We start from the raw sequence: 20,811 nt of genomic DNA on the forward strand, positions 1-20,811 counted from the left end.
GGACTTGGAACACAAGACCGTCTGACTCCAGAACCTCTCTGTGTTCTACCAGCACATTGTGATGGTCCATCTTTTGGGGCAGGCAATATACTTAACTACAAGAGTGTATTTCTCAGTCTCCCTTGCAGCTAGGTAAAGTGTGGCCATGTGGCTAAGCAGAAGCTTCTGGTAATGTTCACGAGGAAGGTAAGATGGCTAGATGGCAGGCATCCTTTTTACTCTCCCCCTAGCCCTTCCTCCTGCTTCTTGCTTGAGCTGTGGCTAGGAAGGCTGGAGCTTCTGCAGCCATACTGGATCATGAAGCAACCACAAATATTGGGAGCTGTATGCCTAGGATGACTGGGAAAGAATACTAAGAGCTTGGTTCCTGATGACTGACCATGGAACCAACAAATCAGCCCTGGGCTGCCGACCTTTGGACTTCTTTTATGTGAGAAAATGCTAAACTATTACCACAATTAAGCTAGTGATATTTTCATTCTCTAATACTAGTGCTAGAAAACCACCCCTAGTCTGAGCTTAGGGATGGCATTTGTGACCTCAGCTGTTCTTTACCATAATCCAGAGAGGCAGAGGTCATTTCGTTGTACCCAAAGTGCAAATGGGGATGTTGGGGTTGGGAGAGGTGGCATCATACTGGCATTCTTGCCCTGCCTGCAAACCTCTTCTGTCTGCTGCCTGCTTGGCTGAGCTTACCTCAGGAGGCCCTGGGGAGCTGGGTGGTGGTCTAGGGGCTGCACTATGCTGCTGCTTCAGCTCCTCAATCTGCTGCAGAGAGAAGAAGGGGCGACGGCGGGAGGGGGGCTCCTCAGGGTGGCGCCGCCCCCATTCCTCGAAGCTGCTAGCGTGCCGGCACCGCACGTGCAGGCGTAGATTCTTCTTGTGCCTTGTGCTGAAGTGGCAGTACTCACAGGCAAAGGGCTTGGCCCCTGCAGGCACACGTGAAGGGGCGCTTGGGCTTGCCTACCCCCTCTAGGAAGCCTTCCGTGACCTCAAGGCCCTCCCCAACTATTCACTCCCAGAGATGTGTGCTCAAGCTCAGGGAACATATGCTCTGTCCACTCCAGTGGGCCGGGACACAGACGAACCAGGTCCACCTTCCACATTCACAGCCTTCCTGTGAGAGCCTATTTTTAAGGTCACTCAACCATGGCTCCTCTTATGAATCACCTCCCCTCAGGGAGCCAGGATTCCAACTAAAGGACCCCTGGCTCCCTTTCTCTAATCTTCCCCAGCGTGCCTGCCAGAGGGCTGTACACCAGTGAGGAGGAAGAACCAGCTTTCACTGTCTATCCTCCGTGGGCCAGCTTCAGCTGCTTCATCTGCCAAGGGCAGGGCCTATGGATGACCCGTCTCTAGCCCCAGCGCCCAGCACAGGCAGGGCTCAGGAACAAATGGAACTCACTTTTATAACAACCACATGGTTGGTATCCCCCCTCTCACTGCTAAGAAAGGCTCAGAGAGGACAAGTGACTGGCCCCAGGCACACAGAGAAGAGCTGGCTGAGTTAGAGTCGGAGCTGAGGTTAGAGTGCGTCCTAGAGGCGATTCCCTTGCAATTGAAGGGCAGGGGCTGCCGAGGCCAGTGGGGAGGACAGAGCTGAGCCTCCGACTGGGGGCCACGGAGCCTGAGGGCTCACCATCCATGGTGGGGTGGGGCTGGGGCATGGCCAGCCTGACCTGTATGCTTGACTGCCACGTGGGACAGTAGGAAGTCCTCTCGGAAGGTGCGGTAGGGGCAAAAGGTGCATTTGAAGGGCTTGTCGCTGACATGGGACAACTGGTGGTTCAGCAGTGCTTTCTTGTCCTCACAAACAAACTCGCAGAACTCGCACTTGAACCTGGAGGTGGTCAGAGGGGGAAAGCTCAGTGTTCGGGTGCGACAGGGGTGCTGCAGTCCTAAGGCCTCCTTGTCAGTGTACCTGCGGTTGGCGACAGCCTGGATGTGCGTGAGCAGATGCATCTTGAAGGTGTAACGTTTCTTAAAGGACTTCCCACACTGCGGGAGGGCGGAGTGAATTAGATGGGGGATCCCCCAGGCAGGTCCTCACCCCGACCCCACACCAGCCCTGCCCTTGGCCCTACCCACCTTGTCACACATGTGGGGCTTCTCTGTGCTGTGTGTCTTCATGTGCTGTGTGAGTCTCTTCTGCATGGGGTAGACACGGCCACACACGGGGCAGGGGAAGGAGCTCAGCTTCGGGGTCTGGGAAGGGACAGGAGGGGCCAGACGGAGAGAGGAAGGGAGGAGGGAGAGTGAGACCTCATCTCCTGCCCTCACCTCCATAAGTGGCCCTGAAGCAGGCTCTCTTCCCGAGTCAGGGCCCCAGACTCACCGGATCTGGTCTCTTTTTCCTGGGGGAGAAAGGCAGAGGAGTCAGACCATTGCTTCCCCAAGCCCAGCCCAGATCCTCTCCCATCAACCAGACCCAGGCTCAGCCCTGAGTGTCCCCAGGCCCCACCCAAGCCCCTTTCTCTTAGAACAGTGTTTCCCCAACTGGAGTTTGCTAGGGAAAATGTGAAGAGATGTGCTATAAACAGGTTTTGCAGTCAACTAAGTTTATTCAAGAGTACATTCTCTCTCTGTGTCACAAAATATATTTGCATTTTGAAGGTTCTAAGAAGTTCTGCAGGAAAGAGAACTGTCAAACCAGGTGTTTGACCTGGTGTCCCTAATCTTATTTAGACATAGAATTAATTAGTTAATTATCTACTTACCTATCTAATCCATCCATCTATCTATTTAAACCTAGACACATCTTGGAGAGCTGGCTTTCCCACAAATAGATCGAGTCACTGTCCTCATGGATCCCCGTATCCAACCTTTGCTCACACTGCACCCCTGTGCATCTCACTCCTTCCTGAAGCTACAGATCTAGTTATAATTCAGTGAGTAATCACTAGGCCCCTAAGGGTTTTTGTTTTTCATCCTCTTGTCCTAGGTCTGCTCTATCAGGGCTGTGAGATAGCATGGGCCTGGAGCCTGGAAGATCTTTAGATCATTCTCTGATCCCCTTTAGGTACACGATTTCCCTTAACCCTGACAACGACTCCCATTTTGCAAAACTTGAAGTAGGAAAGAGACCAAACAAGGCCCTGCTACTGCTCTACTCTGCTGTGATCTGGGATGAATCGCCTTGCCTTCCCCATGTTTGTCATGTGCCGTGAATGCAGCTTACTCAGAGCAGGGGCTTGGTAAATGGGAATCTATGGTGACCCTTGGCCTCTGCCGCCCCATCTGCACTGACCGGTCCCGGCTGTGCACCGCCGCGTGCCGGATGACGTCCTTCCGATAGACGCTGGTGTAGCTGCATTCGTCACACTTGTACGGCTTACTGCCCACGTGATTGAACATGTGCTCCTGTGAGAGAGGCAGAAGGACGGCACTGGGGCACAACCTCCCTTCCTGCCCACCTGCCCAGTGCCCACAGCCTGAGAGTTGCCCCTTCCCCACTGCACTCTGGGACTCCCCCCTCCTCCAGGGCAGGGTTCCACAGAACAACTTCGCATCCAGGGCCCCATGTGAGGGAGGAAGTACGGTATGCAGAAAGCACAGGGGCTCTGGCCATCCGTGCTCAAGGTATCTCAACATCTGCCCATGACAGCCAACTCTGCCTCTCTTTGTGCAAGCCAAGCTGCAGTTTCCTGGGTCAGATACCTATATGACCTCATCAGGCTGTGTGAGGATAAAATCAGAGTGCCTAGGAGGCCCGGGATAAAAGATGGGCTCGGGCTACTGCAGGCCCACCTGGCACCTCCGGGTAGAAAAGGAGCCCCTCTCCTGAGACACGTTACTGCCACCTGCTGGAAGAGCTTCTAACACACTGAATTAGACTAAAGCAGCTTTGCTGCCACCTGCCAGGTGTGGCGGGGAAGAAGCAAATCTCTGAAGATGTGAGACCGCCACGCAGTGTGTGCCCACCTCTGACATCCTCCAGTGAACCTGTGGCCCAGACATACCCTGCAAAGGGGCAGGAGGGTGCCCGGTCCACTCCCTCTCAGGGCCTTCTCCTGCCCAGTGTCCCTTCCTCCTCCTGCCCTGGCCCGTGCCTGCCTCCCGCCTCCCTCCATGCACCTTGAGTGAGGACCAGCGGCGGGAGCGGTAGCTGCACTGCAGGCACTTGAAGAGCTGGGGGTCTCCAGCCTCGTGGGAGTTGACGTGGAAGCGCAGGTCCTCGTGGGACAGGAAGCGGGAGCCGCAGATGCGGCACAGGAAGGGCCTCAGGAGCGGCTTGGGCGACTTGTAATAGTACCTGTCAGGAGGGTGTTGAGGAAAGGTCTGGCTGGGTGGGGGGCCTGGCCGCCGCCGCCCCCCATCTCTGCTCCGCATACTTGCGGTATTTCTTGCCCAGGAAGCGCCTGGAGGGTCGACCACGGCGGCGGGGTGGGGCGTCAGGCTCGTCCTGACAGGACAGCTCCGTGTTCTCCGCATCTGACTGGCTCACACCGGGTTCCACTGGGGGCTTGTCAGCCTTGCCCAGGGCCACCAGGCGTCCGGGGCCCGAGGAGCTGGGGGCCTCGGGGTCTTGTGGCTCTTGAGGGCTCTGTCCACTCTGGGAACTCACTAGAGGCTCTACTTCCACACCTGCCATGGACACACCAGAACAGATGTGGACAGGTGTGCCAGAGGCCAGGCAAAACATGCCCCCCACACTGTCAGACCACTGATGGGCATGCCAGGTCACAGGACTGACACACACAGCCTGTGGTTAGAGGGCAGCATGGACACCCGCCCTCTGACATGCCATTAGCATGACTTTAACAGGACAGTCTGGAGCAGTAGCGAGAGAGCAGGGACCGCCCAGCCAGGAGACCTGCATGTAGGCTGAGCTCTGCCACCAACTTGCTGTGTGTCCTTTGGCAAAGCCACTCCCCTCCCTGAGCCTCATTTTCCCTATCTGTCAAACAGAGCCTGTAACTGCTGCTGTAGTGACCTCGCAGAAACATTCTAAGATCTGGGGAGCAAGAGCAACACTTAAACACTGGTTTTCCAGAGGGAGCCCAGGTGGCAGAAGGGCCAACGGGAGGAAGGAGAAGACCCCACTATACACGCTCACGAAGCCTTTGTAGCCTGAACAACGCAACGTGCTACCTATCCAAAAACATCAACACTATTCAATGTGATGTTTTAAAACTTAAAAAAGTGAAGCATGCAGTGCTGGTAACATCCTGTTTCTTGACTGGAGTACCAGGTTACTAAGATGCATTCACCTTGTGAACACTCACTGAGCCGGGCACTTAGGAGACATGTGCTTTTTTCCACACATATATCTTGGTAAAAAGTTATTTTAAGAAGGAGACTCAAAAACATAACACCCCTCCCACCTCCAAACAGCTACTGTGGGTCTTTTGTATCTATTTAACCCTTGAAACAATCTGAAGAGGCAGGTGCTATCACCTCCATTCATAAGGGAGCGGGAGATTTAAGAAACAAAGTTTAAAAAAAAAAAAAAAAAAAAAAAGGAAGTGAAGCGACATGCCCCAGGTCACGCGTCTGCTAGGCTGCAGAGCTGGCACTCACACCCGCAGCAGGTCTTTCCTGTCCCTTGCCCTAACGCTCTACGTTGTGCTCCTCAGACACAGCTTCAGGCCTCAGACTTGTCCTCATTTCAGTAATAATTCTTAAAACTTTCCCCTTGATGAGCAGGCCTGGTCACCCTGGTGGGTTTCAGACTGCTGCTCTGCACAGCACACTCAGTCCCCAGGCTCCACAGAAGCAAGCAGGGAATGAGGCCATCCCTGAGGCCCACCCACGTGGAAGTCTCACCATCCGGGAGGTCCGAGGTCTCCACGCGAGGCAGCTTCCGGGGCCGGCCAGGTCTCCTGCGGGGTCTGGGTGTACTGGGAGTAGGGCGCTGGGGCCGTAGCTGCCGGCCCCGGGGCTCGTCCTCAGCCGGGTTGTAGTCACTGTCCTCTGTAGAGACGGCAGAGAAGGTGGGCATCAGTTTCGACCTTTCAGCCCTGACCCCTTGCCAGCTCCCCTGGAAAGAGGCCCACTTCCCCAACCCTGCCTACTCCTTCCTTCAAACCCATCAGTGATGCCTCCTCCAGGATGCCCTCCTGATATTCCCCTGGCTGACTGTGAGTGTCCCTATCCAAGCCCCTGCAGTCCTTTCTCTGCACCTTTCCTAATGCCTACCACTAGCTCAAACGGCACCTTTATGCAAATTAGAAAGCACCCCTTCCTCAACACACTTTACAGCCAATGTTAGAAAATACTTGTAATAAACATTCAAGTCTACAAACTCTGCAACTTTGCTATCCAATGCGGGGGCCACTAGCCATATGTGGCTATTGTGCACTTGAAACGTTCCTAGTCTAAAATGAGACATAATTTAAGTGTAAAACGCACACTGGATTTCCAAAAGTTAGTATGACGAAAGTAACTATTAATTTTTTATAATGATTGCATTTTGAAATATTTTAGACATCATGGGTAGACAAAATAAATTATTAACCTTAATTTCACTTTTTTAATACAGCTATCAAAAATAGTACATATGAGGCCTGCATTCTATTTGTTGGGCAAACATCAATGTGACCCTTAGATATGGTGCTATTTTTCAGTGCAGTCTGTACAACTGCACACAAAGGTCCTGGTCCCCAAGCCCCAACTCCTGTCTTATACTGGAGGTGCTTCTAGCTGTGTCTGTGCCAGTTCTCTTCCTAGCCCTCCATGGGGGCCAGAGGGAGCTCAGTATTTGCAGATGTGGGTGGGGGTGGCACGGTAGCCTACCTTCCAGGTCGTCAATGGCACCAGCATCTACGATGTCATCGTCATCTTCCTCCTCTGGCCCCTCTTCCTCCTGGGTCTTGGCCAAGGTGCCCCACTTCCGCAGACGTCCCTTTTTACCAGCTGCTGCTGCTGCTGGGGACAGGATGACAAGCCTGCCACATCTGACCCTAGGCACCCTAGCTCCACGTGCGCAGTCAGGCAAGCAGGCTGCTATTCACACACCTGGGCGGAAATGCCGCTCCCGCATGTGGCGCAACAGTGTGGCTTTGGTGCTGCTCCGGTACTGGCACATCTTGCACTTGAACTGCTGCACTACCACCACCTCCATCATGGCCTCCAGGCTCTGCAGGTCTGGCTCCTCAGTGCCAGAACCCAGGCGGGGCTGTGCTGGGGAGCTAGGCCCACCCTGTGCCTCTTCAGGTGACTCCAGGCATGTGGATGTAGACGTGGGGCCATCGGCAAGAGCCTCAATGGCTGCCAGGCTGTGGGCCAGGGCAGAACTCGACATTGGCGATGCCATGGGGGCACCTGGTGGGGGTGGTAGTAAGGGAATCAGAGGGAAGGAAGTGGAAGGGGAGGTTGACCATGAGCTACAGCTACCCCCTCCTAGGCAGGTCCAGGGATCCTAGAACCCAACTCCCCACCAGACTAACAGTGGGGAAACTGAGGCCTAGAGCAGTGGATAACCTACCTGCCAAGATGACACGTTGAGTCTGTGGCAGAGCCTCTGGCTCTTACTCCCTGACCCACTAAATGGTTCCCTGGGTCTGGTGCCTGGGGTCTTACCATCGTCTGGTCCCTGTAGGATCAGGTACCGTGTGGTCTCGGCCCCGCTACCCTCAGCACTGGTCACGGTGATGCAGCCTAAGCAGAGATGTGGGGAGGGGATGCCCAGCTGATAATGACAGTTGTCAATGCCCACACTCATTCTTACTTACCCATGATTGTGAGCCAGCTGCACTGCCCCTCTGAGCCTCAGCTGCCCCGCTGCCCACCTCTCGTCCAGGGCAAGGGTGTTAGGAGGTCTGGTGTGAGTGACATGCTGGCCCAGGAGCCAGTTCCCAGCTGCCTGCCTTAAACCATTAAACATGGAGGGTCCCCTCTTTCCTTGCCAAACTTCTCCAAGGTCAAGGCCCTGCTCCTGCATCATTTTCTTAGGACTGGTTTTCTAGACCATCCCAGGGCTTTTCCAGGTACTACAGCCCTTACATACATCTTTAATAACAGAAGGTAGCGTGGTCAATCATGAGCACCAGCTCTGGAGTGAGACGGTCTGAGCTCATGGCCCAATGCTTGCTGATGACAGCGGGTATGTTATTTTATGTCCTCTGTGCCTCGCTTAGCTTTCTCATCCAGACTGTGGGGATAATAATAAAACCTACTTTTTGGGGTTACCAAGAGGATTAAGGAGCTACTGCATGTAGAATATTTAGAACAGACCTCAGTACAAAGTTAGGAATTACTGTTTCTATATTTAGTGAGTGCTTCTCATGTCAGGCTCTGTACTGCACTGTCTCATTAAACCTTCACATCATTTACCACCATGAGACCAGGTTACTGTTCCCATGTTACAAACTCAGAGTGGTAAGGTTATTTGCCCGAGCCTGTACAGCTGGTTCTGCAGGGAAACCCCTGTGGGCAACTCTTGCTCCAGGCGGCCTGACTCACTCTGGATGAGGTCGGGCCCGATGGTGGACTCGATGATCTTGTCGATGGCTGAGCCCAGGTCTGAGGAAGAAGCCGTGCAGTCGGACACCAGCATGTTGGGGTCTGGGAGCGCACTGGAGTGCACCAGGGCTGGGGGGCCACCTGTCACCCCTGCCTCTGGCCCATGGGAAACAGAAGATGAATCAGGGAGGTAGCCATGGGGCAAAGGGTCTGTGCTGGAGCTGCTCTCAGATACCTCCTCCTGCGGGACAGGAAACAGGGAGAGAGGGAGTTCAGGAGCTAGGGATGGGGCAGGGCAGGCTGCCACCCACCTGGGGCCCCTTGGCCCAAGGACATGGTGAATGGAGCCACCCACACCCTCAACCCCATTGAGGACCAGTGGGAGAAGCTCTGTAGTCACGGAGCCTCCCAAGAACAAGCCCCCGGATCCCTGGCTCTGGTCAGGTAAAAGGCCTCACACCCTCCACACCCTCCACAAAAGCCAGGTGGACCTGTTTTCATTGGGCTTTCGAATAAGCTAATCCCCTCTACCTGAAATACTCCCCAGCACCATAGCATGGCTAACTCCTACCCAGCTTTCTCATTGCCCATTTAGATGGTACCTTCTGGGAAGGTGACTCTGACCCCTAATGCCAAGTTAGGACCTCTCCGTCTTCAATGCTGCAGGCGTCTGTGTCCCCCGATCTCATCATGGTTCACTCTGCAGTATAAGTCTGCCTGGTCAGACTCTACCCTCCATAAGGGCCAGGACCACATCTTTCTCGTGTCCTGCTGTATCCCCAGGGTCCAGCACAAGCTGGGCACATGGTAGGTCCATCTCTGCTGAATTAATGAGACCCGTGGACCCCAAAGTGAGGGCTACTGTTGGGCACCCCTATAATGTGATGTACTGAAAATGATCACTGCCTTGCAGATAATGACAATGGTAATGGCTAATACTTATGAGTGCTTACCATGTGCTGAACACTGTTTTAATTGCATGTATCAGTTCATTTAATTTCCCCCCAAAATCTACTGAAGCAGGTACTTTACAGATGAGAAAAGTAAGACTACAAATTGGGTAGCTTGTCCAAGCTCACAGAGCTAAGAGGCAGCAGAGCCAGGAGGAGACTATTTTACAAAGCGTTTCCAAGAAAATGTCTGGTAGGAGCTCACAACAGAGCACCCTCAGCAACTGATATTTCTACTCCATTTTACAGACCCAAGACTGAGGCTCAAATAAGTCTCCCAGTGAATCAGAGGTAGAGCCAAGACTTGAACCTACATCTCAAAGAGTGAGGACAATGAATAGCACAGTAGATCTGGATCCTGGCTCTGTGCCTCAGTTTCCTTCTCTGTAAGATGTTGAAAAGAACGGTTATGTGTCTTACAAGGTATGAAGCTTAAATGAGAAAATCCATGCTAGGGGCTTGGCATGATGCCTGGCTCACAGTAAACCATAAACAAATATTAGTTATAAGCAAGCCTTGCAGACTGCTTCCCCTTGGCTGCCAGGCTCTGCTGCCTGCGGTCCCTGCTTCCACCCACGCCGGCCAGCACGGTCCATACCAGAGAGCTGCTGCCGCGATCCGAGCTCTGCCCCACACCAGTGTCGTCGGCCTCCGCCGGCGCTGGGGCGGCCGCGGCGTCGCTGCTGTCGGCCGACACGGCTTCAGAGGTGCCCACACCCAAGCCGCTCTCAGAGGGCTCCTCGGGCCGGCCAGGCCTAGGGGCCGCGTCGCTACTGCTCTCCACCTCGTTCTCCTCCATCGGCTCCGAGGGCCGCCCGACAGGGGGGCGCAGGATCCGGAGCCTTCACTCTGCGAGAGGAGCCGATGGGGTCTGGAACAGGTGGGCCTCCTCCCCAGCCCCGCCGGCCCACCCAGCTGCACCCGTGGGCCCATTTCGCTGATGCAAAGACTGAGTTGTAGACAGGGTGGGGCTTCGCTCGTGCAGAGCGAAGGGAGCTTCGGGAAAACATGACCGAGAAGCCTTGCCTCCCAGTCTCGGGCCCTTCCCCCATCCCCGGGAGGGTGGTCAATGGCGGGTAATCTTGACCCTTTCCTCCTCTCCTCCATGACTCCCGCAGAGTGGTTCGCTGTAAGGGCCCCGTCGGACTCAGTGGTTCAGCCCTTCGGTCCCCCGAGTCCCCCCGGGTGCAGGGTCGGTGGTACAGCCCGCAGGCCCCCTGGGTCAGCGGCTTGCTCCCCCCTCCTCTGGTTCCCGTGCGGAGGGGGCTGACAGCTACGGTCCCGGGGCCTGGAGACTCGGGGCTGTCCCCGGCGCTGCCTGCGCTCCAGGCCCGACGCCATCTTGTGGCGGCGCCGGTTTCCGCTCAGGCAAGTGCGAGAGCGACTAAAGGGCCTGGGACCCCGGGGCCCTGTTCGGGCAGCCCCGCCGGCCCGGACCTCGCCGCCGGATATCCCCGCAGTGTTGCCCCACTTCACGGCAGGGTGCGGTGGGGCGACCTGAGTCCACCTGACGCTCACCTGACGCTTTCGTAACCGCGTTCCTCTCCGACTCCGGCATCGATGAGGTCGCCATCCTTTTTCCCTTGCTGCGGAGGGACCCATCGGCCTACCGTAGGCCGGAACTACTTCCTACGACGATACGGAGAACGATAGGCTTCCAGTGTACCGGAAGGTGGCCCCAAGGCCTCACAACCATAAGCGAGTCCGAAGAGAATCTAGAATTTTATATGTCGCCTAGTGTGAGAGACTGAGTCCACTAGGGGTTGGGGACTACTTTCACGGCGGAGGCATACATAGGATGATTATGTGACGTAACTGCTGGGTCCCTTCCCTGGGCCGCAGGGTTGGGCGCGGCTAAGGCTGGTCCCACTTCCTTGGGCGTGGCTCCCGGTGGCCACGCCTTTCCCGGAACAGCTCCGAAAAGCGAGCAACCGGGAAGATTTGGCTTGGCTCGGAGACGAGGAAATGTTACCGGCTTTTAACCGATTAGTTTACATTCTCATCGAACCCAATCAAATCCTTCCCGATTAGGTTTGATAGTCGTGGGAGGAGGGGAACATATAATCTTTTTACAGATGGGGAAACAGGCCTGGAGATGGAAATGGCTGGTCCAAAGTTACAAGTAAAGGGACTCGGGTTGTAAGCCTGGATGGCTGGAGTTGGGGAAGGGGAGAGTCAGTTCTCTGCTCGTAGCTTTGTGTACAAATCTGTTACATAATAAAGCTGGACGTCAAGATATTCTCCGCAGCTGTCTTCTGGTCAATATAAATAATATAGATATAGTTAAAGGTGTGCAGCCTTTCGGAAAGGTATGACCTCCTGATGCCCGAAATGCCACCTTTGGCAGTATCCTCTGTTTAAACCTTTATATAATTTTGCGCAGGAGCCTGGCGCCCTGGTTTGTCTCTTAGTGTCTGTGTTGCATAAGTTGTCAATTGAAAAGTACAAATTTGGGGGAAAAAACTCCTGCAAAGAAAACTTATTTGAAGACAAAGTGCTTTGAGCACCTTGTGTGTACCTATGAGTTGACTATGAATTGGTTTCCTGGGTCCTTTCCTAGGAGCAGGTTTTGGTAAGGGGAATAGAGCATGAGGCTTCTGGATTGGCTACGCCCTCCACCCTCTCTTCCCCCGCTTCTGTAGGACTAGGTCCGCAGAGCAGCCCTGGAAAGATAGGTAAACAATGACATGATAGCAGGTTGGCTTTCTACCATTGGGCAGTTTTCCAGTGTGGACTGGATTCCTCAGCCCTGCAGAGCCACCTCCAACCCCCATCCCATGTCAGTAGGCTGTACCCTGCTTCTGACCAGGTCACCTCCTTCAAGGATGTTGGGGTACTTGGGAGTAATTCCACAGCACCCATTCCCAGCCCAACTAAGGCCCAATCCTAACCTTGGCCTTTGCCACCGAATCACAGGATTACAGAATATCATGATATAGAAGGTAACAGCCTTTTCATGGAGCCCAAGACCAGAGAGGGAAAGCTCGTGGCCCAAGGTCATGACTGCTTGAAACAAGATATAGAATTCTGCCATACAAAGACAAGCAAGCCAACCTACCTGGTTTTCTGCCTGCCAATCCAGGGTTCTTCCTACCAGAACATGCAATTGTAGTTCTGGCCTCAGTTTTGATGGAGAGACTTCTAGAAGCCGTGAAGAGACTCTGGGTCAGAAGGATATTAAAGTGGACCATTGAGAAAAATGCTGAGGAGAGGAGCTAAGAGGGAAAGAGGAGGGAAAGCACCTTGCATGAGCACCTACCACATGCCAGGCACTGTACATGTGCTTTGCTGCATCATGGTACCTGAAGGAAGCAAGGGTTGTTACAGTCTTCCATTGTAGAGAGGAGACTGTAGAGGCTCAGAGAGGGGAAGAGACTTGTCCAAGGTCACACACCCAACAGGATAGAGCTGGGATACAGTCACAGGTCTGTCTGATTCCAAAGCCCTAAGCAATTTAAATACCATGTGAAGTATGCCTCCTAATTATAATACCTAAAATACGCTGTGCCAGTCACTGTTTTAAGCATTTATCTGCATTAATTTATTTCATCTCATAACTACTCTATGAGGTAGTTGCCATTATTTTTTCCATCTTACATATGAGAAAACAGGCACAGGACAGTAAATCTAAGGAATCTAAGTAAGAGTAGAGCTGGGTCTGAGAACAAGGCGATCTGGCTCTAGACTCCACACTCGTAAAACTGCTGTCCTGTTTCTCATGTAGTAATACTACCACTACCTGGTTCTTAGATGATCCTTCAACTATCTTTTCCTGAGCCAGGAAGAGTGGTTACTAGTTTACCATTTTCCAGATGAAAACACTGAAGCCCAGAGAAAGTGATTTGCTCAAGATCACACAGCAAGTTTCCTGGCCTAACGGAGAGGGCTGCCTTTCTAGGCCAGATCTCCTGCAGCAAATTCTAATCATGCTGGTATATGTTTATTGAGCCCTCACCAAGTACCAGGTGCTTCATCAGGTGCTTTATATGCATTTTTAAACTGTAATCACAGCAACCTGAGATCCTAGGGATTCTCAATATTCCCATGTTACAGATGAGAAACTGAACCTCAGGAGCAGTGAAGGGACTTGTCCAAAGTCATGCACTTGATGGTCAGTAGATGGTCAAACTCTGGTTTCCTGACTCCCAGTCCAGTGCTCCTCCCACAGTCTGAGGTGCCCCAGGAGGACAGCAGAGCTGAGAGGAGGCGGCCAGCAGGTGGATGCTGTGGGGCTCATCACTACCTTCTCTCTGTATGTCATTGTCATCTTTGGGTTTAGCCAAACCTGTTCTTAAAAGACCTATTTATAGCTTAAACCTGTACCACCACTTGGGATGATGAGACCTTTAAGTTGACTCCCTGTGGTGTAAATTAAGGCTTCGTTTTATTTGTCCTAAATCTTTCTTTGTCAGGATTGGAGGATGGAAGGGGAAGTGAGGGAAAGGCCCTCGAACCAGAACACTTGGATTCAGAAAACAATTGCCCAACTAGAATAGTAGGCCAAAGAGTGTTTGCCTGTGCAGGCAATTCCTGAGACCCAGGTAGCAGGTGTCATTTATGTAAATGTCTCATCTGATCATTACACAGACAGGACGGGTAGGAAGGATTTTCATGTCTTTTCATCTGTCTCATTTCCTGTGATAGTCCCAACACTTAGCACAGTTTTGTGGTCCCAAGGGAGCTACTGGATCCTCATTACTGAATGAACCTTCACTTTACAGACAAGGAAACAGGCCTAGAATATGAGGGAGTCTAATTTGGAAAATTAGAAACAAAGTTGTTGGAAGGGCTGAAAGAGTGATTAAGGGAAATTGAGGCAAACCTGAGATTAGCAACTCAGGAGACCCACGCCTTCCTCTAGGACTAGAGCTACAAAGAGAGGACAGGGCATTACCTAGACCAGGAGAGATAAACAGAAAAATTAACTCGCCCAATAGTCCCATACCTAGGAAGGGGCCATATCCTGCATGTGTTGTCAGGCAACTCTCCACCAGCCCCCAACTCTATTTGATTCTTCTAGGCTCTTTACCTTTCCATGCCCAGCTTAAGCATCACCTCCTCCAGAAAGCCTTCCAGGACTCCTTCCCGGTAGAGTTGTTGTCTCCCTAGTGTGAGTTCCCCAAGCACCCTCTATATGCCTCTGTCATAGCATATATACCACAGTGCGAGGCTGCCAGTTACCTCCCAGACTCCTCAAGAGATTGAGCCTCCCAAAGCCAGACCGGGGTCTGATTTGTTTCTCTGCTGGGAAGAAAATGATTGTTGAATGAGTTGGCTCGGTAGGGTGATGTGGGGTCTGGAATCAGGCCAAATCTAGGCTCCAAATATCCCAGCACCCACATTTATATGTTTTGTGACCTTGGACAGCCTTCATTCCCTCTGAGTCTCAGTTTCCTCATCTGTAAAATGGGAACAACAATAGAACCTTTGAGGAGTAAAAGGGAGATTCATGGGCAGTACAGGGAAGCTCAGGCTCTGGGCTTGGACTGTCTGCAGTCAGCCCCCAGCTCCTTTTTATGCTTCTTAACTCTGTTCCCTCACCTATAAATTAGAGATGACATTAATACTTCTGATGAGATCTGTGAGGATTAAATGAAACAATGAATGAGAAATGAGTGAGTGCTCAGAAGTGGGCCTAATATCATTATCGATGGTGGCTAGCCCCGGGGCTGAACACTGAGTATGTAAGTTCTCAATGATAGACATCAAACAAGGATCTCGTCTTATTTACCACGGTAGCCCCATTACCAAGAACAGTTACTGACATATAGTAGGTGATCAGCCAACCTGATGGGCCACTGAACAGTGGCTGAGTTATATATGGTAATGTTATTCTGCCCATGGGCCAGTGTTTGTATGCCTGTCCCCTCTACCCCAGGCAGCAGAAATGATGTGTGTTCTACACCAGCCCAATTCTGGCTTGGAGATATCTTATACAGGTCAAGAGGCCATCTTGGAAGAGAAGGTGGGGGCTTCTGGACCTGTGAGAAGGGGACATGAATGGCAGGGGACATAGACCTGGAGCAAAGGATTAGCAAAGGGATCTAACATTTACTGAGCACCTACTGTGTACCAGATGCTATGCACACTTTATTGCATTTCATCCTCACAGGTACTTGCAAAGCACTGATCATTACCCCCATTTTAGAGGTGATGAAACAGGAGTGCAGGGAGGTGATGAAGCTTACCCAAGGTCTTGCAGAAATGAAGAGATGCAAGTGGACTCAAACCCTGGACTATCTGGTTCCAAACCTCCAAACTCCAGCTCCTTCCATGGTACCAGCTGCTTCCCAGAGGGCAGGGGCATGGAATCTGAGCCCTGAGCCATACAGGAAGCCTCGGGAGCCAATGCCAAGGCCAGGATCTGGGTGAGTGACAGCTTGAGAGCACAGCTGTGACAGCTGTGCTGAGGCTGGCCTGAAAGCAAGTGGTGCTGAACTCGGATGCCTGGGAACAGGAGCTGTGATCATAAAGACAAGAGATGGCCAGGGGTTGCAGAAGGGTGCCGCGGAGGTGCTGGGCCCCCATATAGAATGTCCTTGGGCCCCACCCCCAACAGAAGAAGCTCCCTACTAAGTGGCTCTGTGACCTTGAGCAAGTCACTCAACCGTCTCAGTTCAGCATCCTCATTTGTCACACAGCATCACCATGCTGGCTGCATTGTCAGGGAGTTACACTAGACAATGCAAAGAGACAGAACTGGGGTGAGTCCAAGCCAGGGCTCCAGTGCTAATTAGTTGTGTGATTAGAGGCAAATCACTTCACCTCTCTGAGCCTCAGAGTCCCCAGCTCTATAGTGGGCAGAGTACCCGCCTCACCAGACAGATGCAAGGATGTAGCCGTAAGGTCCAGGCTCTGGAGTACAATTGCCTGGGTTCAAATAACATTCCACCACCGACAGGCTGTGAGCCTTTGGGTAAGCTGCTTGATCTCTCTGTGCCTCAGTTTCCTCCTCTGTAAAGTGGGGGTGAACATAAGCGCACTCACCACATGGAGTTGTGATGATTAAATGACACAATCAACAGAAAGAACATAGAGCAGCAGCTGGCACAAGTAAGCTCTCGGTCACAGGGAGAAATCTTAGCCCTGGACTTGGCATCTAAATAGTAACGAGTCCTTGCTGAATACCAGGCATCATCTTAATCCTCAAAGCAGTTCTATGAGGTAGGTGACATTACTGTACCATTTTATTCATGAGGAACCTCAGAGTTATTCAGAAGTCCAATGACTTGCCAGAGGTCACATAGAGATCAGAGGATGGACCTGGATTTGAGCCCTGCAGATTCTCAAAGGCGCTCCTTTATTCTTAATAAAGGCTCCATGAAAATGAGCTATTAGAGTGTCTATTTTATGTGTGAACGTTCTTTAAAAGCAGAGGAGATGTTAGTTATTTGTGTCCCAGCGGAGTTGGCCTTAAATGAGCGCTAGAGGCTGAGGGTAAAGGCTGGGTGAGGGCGGGGTTGGGGGTGGAGGGACGAGGGACCGATCAGCTCGGCTCGCGTTTCTCTCCAGCAGGGGGCGCGCGCTGCCTCCATCATGCCTCCCGGACGGGAACCAGGTCGCTGGGCTGGTGGCCTGTGCAGCAGCCCATCCAGGAAAGGCCGACCTTGGGGACCACAAGGAGGGGCAGCAGCAAGAGACAGTGTTAGCCTGTGCAAAGCCAGGGGCATGCCAAGAGGCGCTTACCTCTCTGCGGTTTCCAAATCGGGCTGTTGAGCTGCATCTGGCAGAACTTCCCAAAAGGTGCAGATGCTTCAGCCCATGTAGCTCCTTTCCTTCCTTCTGGGTGAGGGGCCGGGGATCTGAAACTTTGAAAACTTTTAAGAAATACTGTGTGGGAGTGAAAAAATCAACAAACTGGAGCTATAGATATTAACATAGATAATGCTCAAAAATGTAATGTTGCGTGACAAAGCAAGTTGCCAAATGCACATAATTTAATCTCTCTCTCTCTGGGCGGGCGGGGGTTGGGGGTGGGAGCGGAGTCCAAGGCAAGAATACCAACTAAGGCCAAGCCTCCATCTGCATCCCACACCATCCCCCGTTTTGTGTGTGGGCGCTCTAGCCCAGGTTCAGCTCCATTTAGTCCTCATCCCACCCCTCCCCAACAGTCGGCTCTTGTCCACCTCTCTGGGCTAGGGGTGCACACTTAGGTAGATGGTCCACCCTCAGCGGGCTGGACCCTGAAAAGAGTCCTGCATAGGAGGTGGAGGCAGACTCGGTGCTTTTTGGGCTGGATGTTCTGGGGTCACAGGTACCCTGGGTTTGATCTCAAAGAGGCTGACAGGCGTGCACATTTCCTAGAATCCTTGCCCTGTGAAGGGCGGCACAGACAGAGAAAGGCCAGAGGGAGACCCATCTAAAGCCAGACTTGCCCGGATCTAAGAGCCATACTATAGGTTAGCACTATTTGTATAAAGGACAGACATGCAAAACACTATAGTGTTTATTGACAGATAAGGAAATTATAAAAGACTTTTTAAATGCATGGGAATAAAAACATGTATATTGGATATCACCAAATTTAGAATGGTGTTCTCTCTAGGGAGGGAGGAGGGGAGTGAGATCACGGAAGGATGCACAGGGATCTTCAAATTGTGACTCACGTTAAATTACTTAACCAGGATGGCAGGAACCTGAGTTTATTTCATTATTATTTATATTTTTCCTATGCCTGAACTATTTCATCATAGAAAAATTAACCTTAAAAAGGACTGTATGCAAAAAGTAGTCTATGTTCATGGTTAAAAAAAATTCAGTAAGTACAAGAGATATGAAGTTCAGGTAAAAATCGCTCTTCCTGTCCCTCAATATCAGTGTGACTTCTTAGAGGTGACCACTGTTATTGGGTCCTTGTGTACCATCCAGAAATGTCTTTTAAGAATCTGTATATACTGAAAGGGAGGGTATAGCTTAGTGGTAGAGTGTGTGCCTATCATGCTTGAGGTCCTGGGTTCAATCTCCAGTGCCTCCATTAAAAACAAATAATTAAACCTAATGACCTCCTTCCCCAAAATAAAAAAAATGAAAAAAGAAGAACCTGTAAACACTGGATGTATAATATTCACTGTTGGAGACATTGCTTCCCCACCCCCACGCCAAGACACACAATATTTCTTGTCTTGGACTGTTTTCCATAAGAACATATAAATACACAACATTGTAAACTCAGTTTTGAAAAAAGAACGTATAAATATGTATCATTTTTTTTTAATGACTGGATAGGATTCCACTTTATGAATGTACCCTATTTAATCAGTTCCCTACTAATGGGTGCTTAGGTTCATTGTGATGATAAGCATTTTTGAACCTGTATATTTGCTTGAGTTGCAAGAATAGTACAATGGAGAGCAGGGAGGGTACAGTTCAGTGGTAGAGTTAGTGCCTAGCATGCATGAGGTCCTGAGTTCAATCCCCACTACCTCCATTGAATAAATAAATAAAATAACCTAATTACCCCCCCAAAAAGATAACTGATTAAAAAAAAGCCAAAAGAATAGTACAATGAACACTTGTGTAAGTATATTTGTAAGAAAAAAATCCTGCAGTGACATTGTTGGGTCAAAAGTTATGTCTATTAAAATTATTTCCAAATTACATTCCCCGAAGTTCACACCTATCTGCATTCTGAGTAATGACATATGAGGCTGTCTGTTGCTCCATGCCCTCGCCAACACCAGATTGTTTATCTTTGTCTTATTGATTTGTAGGCACTCTTTGTATGTAGGGAAATGGATTCTTTGCCCTTTGTGTTGCAAACTTTTTCCCAGTGGAGTATTTGGTAGTTTTTTTTTTCTTAGTGGACCTTAAAAAATTGTATTCTTATTTATTTATCTTTATTGAAGTAAAATTCACATGATATAAAATTAATCATTTTAAAGCTTACAATACTAACAATTAGTTAGTATTTAGTACATTCATAATGCTGTGCAACCACCACCTCTATCTCACTGCAAAACATTTTTTTATCACCTCAAAAGAAAACCTCATGTTCATTAAGCAGTCTATCTCCATTCTCCCCTCCCATAAAGGCCATTTTGGTTTTTGGCTATTTATTTTTTGGTAGCAAAATTAATTAATCTTTTTCTTTATTTGGGGGGGAGGTAATTAGGTTTATTTATTTATATATTTTATTATTATTATTTTTTAATGGAGGTACTGGGGATTAAACCCAGGACCTCATGCATGCTAAGCACGTGCTCTACCACTGAGCTACCCCCTAGCCCGGTTAATCTTTTTTATAACAGCTTTGAGATTTTGTATTGTGCGTAGAAATGCTTTCCCCACTCTAAGATTATTAAAAGCAAATCATTTAAAAATTACTACTAACAGTTAGTGAAATCTGAGAACCTGGGAACCATGATTCTAGATCACCATCAACAGTGTGAGTTCCCCAAGAACAAGGGTCTCCTGCTGCCCCTAGCTCCAGCACCGAGCACAGAGTTAGGGGATCAGTAGTCAGAGAATGTTCATGAAAGGCAATTCCTACCTCAAGATTATAAACAGAAAACGTCTCACATTCTCTTGTAGTTCTTTTAGGGCGTTTTTTTTTTTTTCTCAGTTACAATTTTAATCCATCTGGAATTTATTTTGGAGATTGGAAGGAGGTAGAGATACAGCTTTATTTTCTCCCAAGTGACTAGCCAGTTGAACCAACACCATATTGAATAGGCTGTCCTCCTCCACAAATTTAAAATGCCACCTTTAGCATATACTAAATTCCCACACATATTCTGCTCTATTTCTGGACTCCCTATCCTGTCCCGGTGACCTCTCTGTCTGGGATTCTGCAGTTTTTAAGGCTTCCCACGTGGTTTTGGTGCAGCCCAGCTGCAGCCAGTGCTTAACTGTGATGAGACATGTTTTCGGATTCTTACTCAAATGAATGAAAAAGGTGTCATAAAGTTAAACGTCATTTAATGGGCCCCGTCTCTTATTTTGAGATTGTCTTTACAAAAACTTTTTCTTTACAATTTTTAAATAAATGAATGCCAATATTAAAGTGTCATTCTAACTTATTTAAGTACATTTTAAAGGAGCTTATTGGAGAAATACAAATCAAAACTACAATGAGGTATCAACTCGCACCAGTCAGAATGGCCACCATCAAAAAAGTCTACAAATAATAAATGCTGGAGAGGATGTGGAGAAAAAGGAACCCTTCTACACTGTTGGTGGGGATGTGAACTGGTACAGACACTATGGAGAACAGTATGGGGTTTCCTTAAAAAACTAAAAATAGAGTTATATGATCCGGCAATCCCACTCCTTGGCATATATCTGGAGAAAACTATAATTCGAAAAGATACATGCACCCCAGTGTTCATAGCAGCAATATTCACAATAGCCAAGACATTGAAGTAACCTAAATGTCCATTGGCAGATGATTGGATAAAGATATTGTGGTATATATACACAATGGAATATCACTTAATCATAAAAAGAATGAAATAATGCC

The 20,811-nt window shown here is 50.2% G+C and overlaps 1 protein-coding gene and 1 non-coding gene across 7 annotated transcripts in view; one reads left to right on the top strand and one right to left on the bottom strand.

The window, feature by feature from the left end:
- Positions 1-11,159, bottom strand: part of ZNF335 (zinc finger protein 335) — a 23,080-nt gene extending 11,921 nt beyond the window's left edge. For 2 of the 6 annotated variants that reach the window (XR_012500653.1, XR_012500652.1), the window contains exons 1-14: positions 9,952-10,765; positions 8,404-8,644; positions 7,522-7,599; positions 6,958-7,263; positions 6,736-6,867; positions 5,767-5,913; positions 4,332-4,584; positions 4,075-4,252; positions 3,179-3,360; positions 2,336-2,354; positions 2,089-2,205; positions 1,922-1,998; positions 1,680-1,840; positions 697-929 (exon numbers count right to left, since the gene is read on the bottom strand). Coding sequence is in view for 4 of the 6 variants with exons in the window: in XM_074347348.1 (XP_074203449.1) it covers positions 697-929; positions 1,680-1,840; positions 1,922-1,998; positions 2,089-2,205; positions 2,336-2,354; positions 3,179-3,360; positions 4,075-4,252; positions 4,332-4,584; positions 5,767-5,913; positions 6,736-6,867; positions 6,958-7,263; positions 7,522-7,599; positions 8,404-8,644; positions 9,952-10,152 (2,325 nt within the window). In the remaining 2 variants the exon portion in view is untranslated. Of the gene's footprint in view, positions 1-696; positions 930-1,679; positions 1,841-1,921; positions 1,999-2,088; positions 2,206-2,335; positions 2,355-3,178; positions 3,361-4,074; positions 4,253-4,331; positions 4,585-5,766; positions 5,914-6,735; positions 6,868-6,957; positions 7,264-7,521; positions 7,600-8,403; positions 8,645-9,005; positions 9,104-9,951; positions 10,766-10,871 lie in introns of those variants that run through there. The other 4 variants (XM_074347348.1, XM_074347350.1, XM_074347349.1 and 1 more) reach the window with 4 other exon arrangements.
- A 7,095-nt stretch (positions 11,160-18,254) lies between these two features.
- TRNAD-AUC (transfer RNA aspartic acid (anticodon AUC)) lies at positions 18,255-18,327 on the top strand. Its single transcript has one exon. It is a non-coding gene; the product is annotated as a tRNA-Asp (tRNA).
- The last annotated feature ends 2,484 nt before the right edge of the window (positions 18,328-20,811 follow it).

Source organism: Camelus bactrianus, chromosome 19 (genome assembly GCF_048773025.1).
Source record: "Camelus bactrianus isolate YW-2024 breed Bactrian camel chromosome 19, ASM4877302v1, whole genome shotgun sequence".
In the NCBI taxonomy this organism is placed as follows: domain Eukaryota; kingdom Metazoa; phylum Chordata; class Mammalia; order Artiodactyla; family Camelidae; genus Camelus; species Camelus bactrianus.